We start from the raw sequence: 13,204 nt of genomic DNA, 5'->3' as shown, positions 1-13,204 counted from the left end.
TCAGACTCTTTTGACATGATCCATCAGTGCTTTAATTTTCCTTTCTCCTTAAAAATGAATTTAAGGTTTATCTTATTTTCTTCCATAAACTTGGAGTCAATCTTTTTTTTTTTTTTTTTTTAATGGGGAGACCTATTTAGAAGCCAAGATCTGGGTGCTATATGTCCCTATTTATAATAGGTTCTAATTTCTTCTTGACACTTTCAGTAGATACATGCAAGACATTAAATAATCATGAGTTCATGTGGACAGTTCTCTTTCAAATTTAATATTACAACTTAAAAAATTTATTTTATATTTTTATTTTTTAATTGATAATTTTCATTCCTAATATAAACATATTTATGTGTTTGTATAAATGAAATAGTTTCAAACTCAAAATACCAACATTTCTACTAACAATAAAACTACAGAGTGAAGTCTGAGGTATCTTTGCAGTTCTTTTTATGTTTAGAACATACTGCACTAAGGATACACAGAATGCTATGCACCAAATTACTTGAAATAATTATTTTTCTTTTGTTCAGTTTGTTTAATTTACAACATTTAGTGTGACTTTCTTTTAATTTTTGATCTTTTTTATGTTTAAAATATTTACAGGGGTCAAAAATCAAAACATTACTATTAAAGAAGACATATTTCCATTTTTCTTTTTAAGGCTCCATCTACCACCCTTAGGTAACAATTTATATTAGAGGTTTCTTTCTTTCTTTGTAGTTGACAAGTAAAACGTGCATGTATTTATGGTGTCCAATATAACGTTTTAATATAGGTATGCATTGTTGAATGACTATACCAAGGTATTCAACATAGACATTATCTCATATACCCTTTTTGTGGTGAAAACACTTAAAATCTACTCTGTTAGCAATTTTCAGCTATACAATATATTTATTAGCTCATTGCCATGACATACAACAGATCTCTTAAATTTACGTCTCCTGTCTAACTTCGTGTTCCTTGATCAACATCTCCCCAGTACCCCACCTGCCCCAGCATCTGGTAACTACCATTTTACTTTGTGTTCCTATGAGTTCAACTATTTTATACTACACATATAAGTGAGATCATGTAGTATTTGTCTATTTATTCCTGCCTTATTTTTCTTGATGTAACGTCATCCAGGTTCATTCATGTTGTAGCAAGTGGCAGGATTTCTTTCTATTTTAAGGATGAATAGTATCACATTGTGTTTATATACTACATTTTCTTTATCCATTATTCCAATGATAGTCACTTAGATTTATTCCATATCTCAGGTATTGTGAATGGTCTGCAATGAACATAGGAGTGCAGATATCTCATTGACATACTGATGTCATTTTCTTTGGATACATATCCAGTAGTGGGATTGCTGGATCATATGATAGTTCTATTTTTAATGTTTTGAGGAGCCTCCATACTGTTTTCCATATTGGCTGTCCTAATTTACGCTCCACCCCCCACAGTGTGCAAGTGTTCCGTTTTCTCCATATTCTTGCTAACACTTGTTATCTCTTTTCTTTTTGATAATAACCATTTGACAGGTTTGAGGTAATATATCATTGTGATTTTAATTTGCATTTCTCTTATGATCGGTGATTTTGAGCATTTTTCATATATCTGCTTTCCATTTGTATTATTCTTTTGAGAATGTCTATTCAGATCCTTCACCTATTTTAAAAATCTAGTTATCTGTTTCCTTACTATTGATTTGTTTGCATTCCTTATGTATTTTTAGATGTCAACCTCTTATCATATGCATGATTTGCAAATATATTCTCCCATTTTATCATATTAGTTTTTTGTTTATAATTCCAGTATTTATTTTTTCCTTCACAATTCTTTAGTGTGTATTTCCTATAAATACACAGTTTCTGTAGAAACTCAATACAACCTTCAAAATTAGGATATTAACATTGACACATTTCTCCAATTTAATCCTCAGATAATGTTCAAGTATTACGAATTATACCAACCTTGGTTTTTGTAGCAAAAACATCTGGGTCATAATCACACATTGTGTTTGCCAAATTTGTCAAATTTCTTTAGCATACTTTGATCTGGGATAGTTCTTTAGTCTTTTCATGAGTTTTATGTCTTTGCTACTTTGAGAGTTAGAGTTATTTAGTAGAATGCCCTTCGGATTGGGTTTATTCAATGTTTGTTCATGATTAAATTCAGGTTATACATTTTAAAGCTTTCTCCTATATTCTTTTTACAACACATTGAATCATCCTTTGAGAATTTTCTTGCTTTCTAGCATAACGAAATGTTTCAGGGTCACCTTGGACATTGCCTGCCCCCATCTTGCCATTTTGTATGTGAGTGTGTGTACTCACATTTATATTTATTTCTATATCTACATATGAAAAATCCTTAGTTCTATCCATTACCTCCAATTTCAATCAAACACGAGAGGAGTCGTTCTAGGGTTCTCCTTTAGAGATCTGCAACTCCCATCTCCAACGGACTATATCCTTAGTGTTTTCACAGAGTTGATTAAGCCTTTGTATACAACCTATCTCTCCCATCACTCCTACCACCCCTACCACCCCTACTACCACCCCTTCCTCAATGTGCATGACCTCCTCATTCCTCTCTGAGCCCCAAACCTCAAATCAGCCACCACCATCACAGCCTGCAACAATGGCGTCCCATCCTTGTAATGCTTCACATTCAGTTTCTGACACTTCCAGATAATTTGGCTACCTGCGTGAGTCCCAGCTCACCCCGTCCAGCTCCATCACACTATGTCAGGTCATGACAAGTTCCCTTCCCTCAGCCCAGTGTTAGGACTATGTAGGTATTCTCTTCACATCAGTTGGGCCCCAAAACTCCATGTCATCTTACCAGCATGTATGTCCACACTCCTTGCCACACTCTGACTCTCATTTCTTCCTCCAGGCTACACCCTTTTGGGGATGTGGTCATCATCTTGTTTGGGCTCTGACTCTCTGTGCTGGGTTGGCATTGCGTAGATGCCCTCCTCACCTTTTTAGGATCCAATACCTACAGCCAGGACCACCTTCATCCTGTGTGAATGCACTTATGCCATTCCTACCATTCTTGGACTAACTCCCCGAATCAAGCTGTTCTCCCATAAATTCACCAACCTCACTCTATTTGGGCTTTGAGACCCCTACTCTGGGTGCCCCCTTTTTGGCAAAGTCTGTTTGGGCTTTGTGACCCCTACTCTGGGGTGCCCCATTTTTGACAAAGTCTCTTTGATCTGCTTGGCCTTTGAAACCTCACGCTGAGTCACCCCTCTGCATGAATTTTTTTTCACACACTTGGATTCTCTGAAAACAGTGATTTAGCTGATTCCAACAAATTTGAAAATGTAAATATTCATTTTTATTTTCAAATGTTATCTAATATGCATTGAGATTTCTTCTCTGATCCATATATATTGAGAACTGTTTTGCTTGCTTAGTTTCCAAACATTTTGGTGATTTTCTAGTTATCTTTCTGCTATTGAGTTCCAGTTTAATTCACTATAGTCAGAGAAATACTCTAAATGACTTCAGTCCTTTGAAATTAATTTCATCTGCCTTAAGGTCCAGGATATGTTTCATTTTGGAAATCTTCCATGTACACTTAAAAATGTGTGTTGCCATTGTTGCATATTATTTGTCATGTTTGTATGTATATATATGTGTGTGTATATACATTATATATATACACATATATGTATTTGTCAGTTGTCAAATTGATTGATTGTACAGTTTAAATATTCCATATCCTATTGCATTTGTTTCCATTGGTCTATCAGTCATTAAGAGCATGTTAACATCTCCAGATAAAATGGTGGGTTTGGCCAGGCGTGGTAGCTCACACCTGTAATCCCAGCACTTTGGGAGGCTGAGGTGGGTGGATCACGAGGTCAGGAGATCAAGACCATCCTGGCTAACATGGTGAAACCCCGTCTCTACTAAAAATACAAAAAAATTAGCCGGGCGTGGTGGTGGGCACCTGTAGTACCAGCTGCTTGGGAGGCTGAGGCAGGAGAATGGCGTAAACCTGGGAGACAGAGCTTGCAGTGAGCCGAGATTGTGCCACTACACTCCAGCTGGGGCAACAGAGCCAGACTCCAATTCAAAAATAAATAAATAAATAAATAAAAAATGGTGGGTTTACCATCTCTCAGTTCTGTCAACATTTCTTGATAAGTTTTCCTGTATGTTATTAGATAAATACATGTTTAGATTAGTTATGCATTCTTCTTAAATTCATCACTTTATCATTATACAATATCTCAATCTCTACTATTACACCTTGCCTCACATTCTACTTTGCCTGATGTTAGTATAGATCAATTGTATTTTATTTTAGTGTTTCCAAGGAATATGATTTTTCCCCATTATGTTCATTTCAACCCTTCTGTGTCTTTATATTTAATGTCTCCACAGAAAGTACTGAAATTTTACCAGGGCTTTTTATCTTTGCTAGACCCTAAATATTTCTCCCAAGATGTAAATCTGTTGAAAGCTCAGCAGAACCTCTCTTTCAGCCTTTTTTTTCCCTCTTGAATCTACAGTTTCCTCAAGGGAAAATCTTGTCACAAAAACAGGCTTACTTCTCTGCTTTTCTCTCCTAGTTGTTTCTATAAAAACCCTTTGTCTTAAATTTTTCTGATGCTTTTAATCATTTTAAAAAACATGTTACCCAGTTTTTCTAGTGGTTCTTGGAGTTGCAATAGTCTGAAAAACTAGGCTATTATTGCTGGAAGTGTGCTTTCTTATTGCTAATTATAAAGAGAATAAGTCTAATATGTTCCCATTAAGGATATTGTTTTCTGTATACTTTTCATTAACTTCTCCTCTTAAGATGATTTTTCCCTTCCTTTTACTTTTTTTGTTTATATTGCTGTTCTCTAACTTTTTTAGATGCTTAACTTGTTTTTCTTGTCTTTTTTTAATAGCCTAATTAAATGCTATACAGTTCTTCTAAAACCACCACAAAATATATTTAGTGTATCCCACAAAATTTGAGCTGTGCAGTATTTTTGGTACAATGTAGTTAAAAATTATCTTCTAAACTTTGCTTTGATTACCTTTTCTTGTGTTACTTCAAGATTTGTTACATAATTTTCCTAGCCATCTTTTTATTTTTTGTAATTTCATTTTATTGTGGACAGAGAAAATTATCTGATTTATATTGGTCATTTGAAATTTGCTGTTTTATTTGTTGTTGTTGTTTGTTTTTTGGGTGTGGCTTGGTATTCGACCAGATTTTGTTAGTGTTTAGAATGTACTTGTAAAGAAATTCCTTTTCCTTATTGAGCACAACATTTAATGAAAGCACATTGTATCTGTTTTATTAATCATTTTGTTCAAATGGCCAGTAGCCTTACTAAGTGAAGCTGCAACTGCACTACCCAGAAGTCTTTTCTTTATCTGGTATCAGGTTAGATTTGCACAAGAGGCAAACAGGTGAAGCAACAGAAAGACTGCTTTCTGGTCTTTGAGGACAGATGTGATAAAGGACATGCAAATTGGAGTCTAGTGGGCTCTATGCTCTCCTCACTCTTTTTCACTCCATGTCCAACTATTCCTGACCAGCAGTGTGCTCCAAGTTTGTGTATGATTCTTGGCTGCAGATTCACAGAAACAATAGCTAGACAAATGTAACACCTCCCCATAGACTTCTTCATTAGTTTTCCTTCCCAGTCTCACTTTAGCATATCACATGGATATCTCTACAAGCTTCAACTTCTCTACCCATGGCAGTGTTTCAGGAGAGCTGAATGGTTCTTCTTCTCTGACTCACTGTATTAGTCCATTTTTATACCACTACGAAGAAATACCCAAGACTGGGCAATTTATTAAAAAATAAAGAGTTTTAATGGACTCACATTTCCACATCGCTGGGGAGGCCTCAAAATCATGGTGGAAGGTGAAGGAGGAGCAAAGGCATGTCTGATATGGCGGTAGCCAAGAGAGCATATGCAGGGGAACTGCCCTTCAAAAAACCGTCAGATCTTGTGAGACTTATTCATTACCATGAGAACAGCATGGGAAAAACCCATCCCCATGATTCAATTACCTCCTACTGGGTCCCTCTCAGGAAACATGGGGATTATGGGAGCTATATTTCAAGATGAAATTTGGGTGGGGACACAGCCAAACCATATTACCCTCCAAATCTTTCTTCCAGACCGTTGCTTTCCAGTTTCTTTCACAATTTCAAAAGGTCTGTTTTCTATAAACAACCCTTTATTCCATAATATTCCTAACAGCTTTGCTTTCTTGATTAAATCTTGTATGTTAAACTATTTGTTCTATTTGTTCTTAGAATGTGATATATCCACCATAATTTCTGTCCAGTCTACACTTTTATTTTCTTGAATATATTGGTAAAAGCAAATAAATTTAATTTACTACTTCCTTTTTTTTTTTAAATAAGTAGAAACTAAAGGGCTGGAGCTCTTAGGCTGTAGGATTTTAACTACTTCCATATACAACAGAATTGCAACAGTTTTACAAATTTGGAAACCCTGACTACATGTCTTAACATACTTCTTTAATGGGCTGGAACAATAAATTAATGTCTGAGAGTCATTATAGAAATACTTTGGGCTAGGGAATTTGGCATCTTATGAAATTCTCATCAGTGTTATTGCTCCCCCACCCCCATCCCCCAAAACACACCTGGAGAGATTTTTTTAAAGCGTCTCTTCCAAAAACTCTGCTTCTAGAGATCTGGGATAAGACCTAGGGATATGCATTTCTAACGAGCAGTCCAGATAATTCTGATGAACAAGGTTGTGGACTTCTTTTTGAAAAACATGAGACTATTTGTCCCAGAGTAGTGGGAGCTATTTCTGTTAGCAGTGGCAGACATCCAAGTTACCCTGAGTTACCAGAGGCGAATCCGTATGGGTCCACAGTAACTTCAGTCCTTGCCTCCTCAGAAGAAAGAATTCAATTGAGGGGCATAAAGCAGAAAAAGAGACCAAGGCATTTTGGAGCAGTAGTGGGAATTTATTTTAAAAGGCTTTAGAATAGAAAAAAAAAAAAAAAAAAAAAAAGGAAAATTCACTGGGAGGAGACCTAAGTGGGCACCTGAAGCTCCAAGGGAGAAAAAAGAAGCATTTAACCATGGTCCTGGGACTTTATCGGCTTGCCTCTTTCCCATGGTTCTTCCCTTAGTGTGGGCTTTCTGCATCTGCAGTGCTCTCCTTACCCTTTGGAATTAAACATGTGCAGTGTGTTTAGGGAATTATACACACGCCCACCTGAGGCTTTCTTCCTTTTTCAGCTGAAGTGTGCCTGGAAGATCATACTTCACCATTTTTGTCTCTTAACATGCATGCCCAGGAGGTTGCTTCTCCCTGGGGCCTGCATTCAAGTAACACTTTTAATGTTAACAGGTGTGGATCATCAGGAGGTTGCCTCTCTCTGGCTGCAGAATTATCATTTTTAGAGAAGCAGTGTGATAATCGTGGAACCATCACCTACATTCCTAGTGAGTATGTCGGGAGCCCTCTCCTGCCCCGCTCATTGCCTATCTAACTACCTGTAACATTTCAACATGCAATTTTTCTTTTTGGGGGACTTTCTGTTCACCTTTATCTTCCAAAGTAGTAAAAATAAAGAGACAAAACAACAAAAACTACCACCTTCTCAACTTTTTCTGCATTATCCAGCTTCTTAAAGGAATTTGCATCGTTAATATGCAAACATCTCAATGTGCAAAAATATGTAATTTCATGAGCTAAACACGTTTTATATATATATATATATATATACACACTTTAATGTTTCTAAGCAACAAATATGGCTAAAAAAGCAGTACTTAAACTCCAAAATATCAACATTTTACTGTAAGAATAAATTGAGTTCATGTCAAAATGTAGTTTAATATTAAGTATTACTTTATTCACTGTGTGAATTTGATTCTCTTGAGATTTATGTACACATTATTTAAGACAGCTTTTCCTGCATAACTGCATATTAGTCTTCCTGGAAAAAAAACTTGGAAGAAAGAAATTTTAAAAAGGAGCACTCACTTCCTGTGTTAACACCAGGGTACATAATCTCACACATAGGAGAGATAAACCCAGTCAAACCTTTGAGGAGGATGGAAGCAGGTATCTCACACCAATTAAACCACACTATTATTTTCTTTTTAACATTCTCATCATTTTTCACATAATGCTGAAATAAATAGAATACTGGAATTATTACACATAAAAGTAGAAGAGTCAAAATTTGTCTAGAAAAAGAATAACACAGTAGTTATACCGATTCATTGTGGCTGACTTGTAAGCCTGGCCAATGGTACTTTTTGCAATGCTATTTTTCTTCATAACATTCTTTAGTTACATAACAACTATTAACAATTTAAAGGAAATATGAGAGAGTTTCTTTCAAAACAGTAGATTCCCTTTTTGAATGATTGGTACAGATTTCTCACCTTCAACTGGAGTCAATCAACAGAGATCCATACCTACTCATAGCGCCCAACACTACAAAATCACTTTGGAATCTGTTTTATTTTGACACATAATAGTTGTCACATTGAAATTTTCTTTAGCTTTTCTCTCACTTTCATTAGGTGTCTTTTTAAAGAGATATACCTCTTAACCACAGCTGGACCAAGCTTCCTCGGAACAGCTCTTTCTTCCAAAGACACACACACAGGATTCATAAGGAAATGACTCTTTCCTCACTCCTCCTCTTTCTCATCTCCCATCACTTTCATCTGTCCTTCTTTCCTTTTCCTCTTCTTGGATAACTTGCATAATGGCTTGGTTAAAAGAAGAATGTCAAAGCTAAGAGGTGTCAAAAGACACAGCAAAAATAAGACAGCATTTCATTTAAGTAAAACAATCCCTTCTTAATGGATTCCTCTAAAATAAATGTTTTGAAGTAGATTTTGCTTCCTGTGTGCAAAGGAAAGTTGATGAAGGCAAGGATGAAAGAGGGCATTTGAAAAGAGTTAAGTATTTTTTTGGCTTTGGCACTTAAAATTTTATTTCACATAAAATCTCAAATGTTCCCTAGATCATTCTGAAAATAAAACTATGTGCTTGGTCAGTGGATAAAATCACCTGCCATGCTGGTAATTATCAACTTATATGTGGTGGTTGGGCACTCTTAATGCAGCCCTCCCATAAAAACCAATGGGTTTAATTAGATGAGACACATCTATCTAAATTGGTTTGGCTCCTGATTTTGGTTAGCATGTTTTCAGGAAAGTGAGGAATACCTGTATTTCATTTTTAAATCTGAAAAACAAAGATAAACTTCTTGGTAAGAAATTTAAAGGTGAATAAAAAATATCAGTCCATAACATTTTAAAAGGAAAATATCTATCAATCATGGGAATTATTTACTTATCTTAAAAACGATTTATTCCCTTGCTGTTTTCTCCATTCACTTCCAGAAACCCAATAATTTAGTTGGTATATTTTAAAATTGCAGTGTACAGATAACTTTGTGAATTAAATTTGTCTTTATTTACCATACAGTCTACCTCTATGAATACTTTTAAGCCTTAAAAATTAAAGCTTATATTCAAGAAACCAATTTCCATGCTCTTTCTTATTTTTATCAGCACCCAGGAAGGAAGCAATATGAGCGGTGTGCACTGTACCCTGCAGCAATGGAGAATCTGATTTGACAAGCCAAAGATCCTGCACTGGTGGCACACATCATGGTAACCCTGACTTGTTTTTTCAAGAAAGAAATATTATCTCCTCTACATATGAACTCATCTTTCAATAATGAGATCATTTCAAATTACCCAAAAGTATTCATAAGGTCTACTCAGTGGATGACAAATCAGTACTGGGGATTAGTCCCAGTCCAAACTGGGGTGACTGTCACATAGTTTATAAAATCCATAATCCCCAGTTCTATATGCTTACTATTGATCAGTAGTTAATACCTTCTGCCATATATTTAATACTGGCAGTACCACAATACTTTATTAGCATTAGATAATGAAATATTAGTTTTAAATATTGTGATAAAATTTCTTACATGTGTGATTAAAAAACAATGTTCTTTTGGAGGTGAATTATAATTTGAAACTAGAGATTCAAATACTACATAACTGGACTATATCACTCTAGTGCTAATAATTATATAGATATGTGTGTGTATATAGATACACAAATTTATACATATTTAGTTTTTTTTTTAAGTGAAAAAAGAACAAGGATTTTTGTGCATGTAACACAAGCCTAAGTTTGAGAGGAATAATTCAACAAACATTTTTTTCCCCTTTAGATTATTAAGTCCATGAACTCATTCTTAGTTGGTTGATTCACTTTTGGTGTTCAAGACTGTGGTTATTACACTGACAATTTCTTTAAGACAAGCTTACATTTAAGATGTTACATCACATCAAATCACTAGCTAACAACATGACTTCTTGTGTGTCAGAGGTATTGGAACAAGGCACTGAGCATTGTGTAAGATGACATCAATAGAAAAGATTGTAAACGTATTAAAAGATTTGCAATTATTTTAAAGCAAAGAAATGTTTATCATAAACAACTTGTACCTAACTTATACAAAAAGGCTTCATGATGCGAAATTGGCATTCCAGAAGAAAAGTGATTTTTAAGAAATAATTTAACAATTTTCTAAATTAAAATCAACAAATTAATCAATATACATTGTCTTGCATCCATTAAATACTAAGAAAACACATTTACTTCTCTATTGTATCTTTGCTTGAGAACCTGAAGCAATCTAACAGCTTCATAATGTTGTTTTCCAGATAAGATCAGTCTTGAAACTATTATAACCAAATTATTATCTCTAAGAACCAAGTTGTTTTATGTTGAAACCCAAAATTTCAGTCTCCAGAAAAGGAATTCTGCATTTACCAGGAAGAACTATCTGGGATTCTGATGGTAGTTGAATGTGTCAGGAATAAACCTCTGCTATGATACATTAACACCTTAATGTGTGAGTTTTCTTATGTCATCTGATCTTGGCAATGTATTTGCATATTTTAAAATGATAGGATATATAGAGCTCAGTCAGTCTCTCTGATTCCTTTCTTTTTGCCCCAACATTTTTCTTAATGGGGAAGGAGGTATCAAATAACCCAAGAGAAGACCATAAAAATAAATAGATGCACTGGAAAGTGATGGGACAGCCCAAGGCCAGTGTTTCTTACTAAACTGCAAGACTCCATAATTTCCCAGTATTCTGATTTTACCTGCACTTTCAACAGTCATTTACAGCACCTCAGAAAACAACATCTAGAGAGGGCCCAGTCAATGAAGCAGAGAAGTCGTACATTTCCAACATCACAAAGTTGGCCTCTATAAAAGTGTATAAAAACTTTGAGTTAAAAAAAAAAGGAAAAAAAAAAAAGAAAGGGTAAAATTGACACATGGTTTCTGGCATCTGGCCCTAAACCCAGAAGATAAGGTGAAGTAAGGCAGGCCACCTGCTGCTTCCTCATTATGCTGATTAGATTGTTGATTTAGCCAGCTGTGCTTTGTTTTCCTCAATCATGACATGCTTGGCAAATTCATTAGAATTAATTCCCAAGTTCTCTTTTAATTTGTTGAGCTCAAAATCATGGAGAATCTTGATTGTCATTAACTTTTCTCGCTTGATTCTCTCCACAACATCTTTTGGAACATCAGGTATCATCCAGGCCAGCAAAAATTTAACTAAAAACACAACATGCTAGAGGAAATATAAAGGAAAGATTAGACGCTGTTAGAATTGTCACATGTTCAGCAGAAAGTCTTTACAAATCATTTCACTTATTTAAGAAACTGCTCAACATATGAGGTAGAAAGGCAAGGAAGAAGATATGGTTCCTGTCCTAGAACTTTCATACAAAGATCAACATCAAACAAATATATACTTAAATATGTAACTAGCAATATTCCAGTTGAACATGATTATTGAATATACTCTTTATCACTGCTCCTTCCTGAAAACCTGATAAAATATTTATAAAGGAATTAGACTCAAAAGAGTGAAAAAGGATAGCAAACTTGCAAATGGTGATGTGGTAACTGATAGTGGAAACCAAAAAGACAAAAGCCAATTTTGTTTCAGATTGTCAGAAAAGTTCAGGAAAGAAGGTAATAAGGACTTTTGAAGGTATTAGGATGAGTTGGAGTTGAAAACCAGAGGATTAGATAAAAATCTGCATAAGGAGCACTTGAATTTTCGGAGCCTTTCTCCCATCTCTATCCAGGTATTCTTTCACTCCATACTATACCCTGGAAGCAGCTGAAGAGTTTGTTTTCTGCAGAAATTATACCAGAAAGCTGTGAATCCAGGGGCACCAGACACAGTGGAGGTATGAAAACATATTGGAAAAAAAATTGTGAAAACAGTGAAATTCAGCACAATGAACTGCGAGATACTTACTCCCCTCTGCTTTGCTCAGGTCTTAGAACATAGGCAGCTACAAAATATCTCAATAGACAGACTTAAAGGGCTTTCTCTGGGAAAAATAACTATTCTGTAAAAGCAGAACTGTGGATGTCAAAATTTTGTAAGGATCCAATGAAAATGTCAGCTCACTACCTTATCAACCTACAGTGAAACCCACCAAGTGACATCACTCATGTATGCACAAAATACTTAAAATCAGCTTTTCACTGCCACACTCTTAAATGTGAGCAGAACCACCAAATATGTAGGAAAGTCTCTGACATGGGGAAAAAGAAAAGAAAAAAAGAAAAGAACCAGATATAAGGAAAGGAGTAAAAGAAAAAAGAAGTTTAAAAAAGATATTAATCCATGTTTTCATAGAAAACAAATAATTAGAATTTCAAACTAGGAAGTGTAAATCTGAATAACGGCAGTTCCAGAGAGACAGCACAAAGAAAGAAAAAATTTATCAAAGAAATTATGCCAGCAAATTTTCTCAACTTGAAGGGTAAGTACATTTTTAGATCTAAGGGGCTCAATGAGTGTTTAAAACAATGAATATTGACAAATAGCAAAGAACCATCTTGTGAAGCTTCATAAAAATGGGGCTAATGACAGAATCCTAAAACCATATTGATTTTAAAAATAGATAATACACAAAGACTGGGGAGTCAGAATAGTATTGCATTTTGTAGCAATACTGGAAGCTGAATGAAAATGAAGCAATGTCTTCAAAATTTCAGGAATACCAAAATAAAGTTGATTAAAAATTTTTTAAGAAAAACAACTTTTAATTATAAATCCTATTCCAAATAATCACATGTAAGGAAAGAAAAGAAATTTTCAATATTCAATTT

General features: G+C 34.9%; 1 protein-coding gene across 1 annotated transcript in view; it reads right to left on the bottom strand.

Moving 5' to 3' along the window:
* Positions 1-7,835: 7,835 nt before the first annotated feature.
* ANO5 (anoctamin 5) overlaps positions 7,836-13,204 on the bottom strand; it is an 88,114-nt gene continuing 82,745 nt past the window's right edge. The window contains exon 22 of the mRNA XM_030828715.1: positions 7,836-11,642. Within this exon, the coding sequence (XP_030684575.1) occupies positions 11,421-11,642 (222 nt within the window). The 3' untranslated portion in view covers positions 7,836-11,420. The remainder of the gene's footprint in view (positions 11,643-13,204) is intronic.

This window comes from Nomascus leucogenys, chromosome 15, assembly GCF_006542625.1.
Source record: "Nomascus leucogenys isolate Asia chromosome 15, Asia_NLE_v1, whole genome shotgun sequence".
NCBI lineage: Eukaryota > Metazoa > Chordata > Mammalia > Primates > Hylobatidae > Nomascus > Nomascus leucogenys.
The sequence above is the reverse complement of the archived record's forward strand: the minus strand, read 5'-3'. Positions and strand labels throughout refer to the sequence as shown.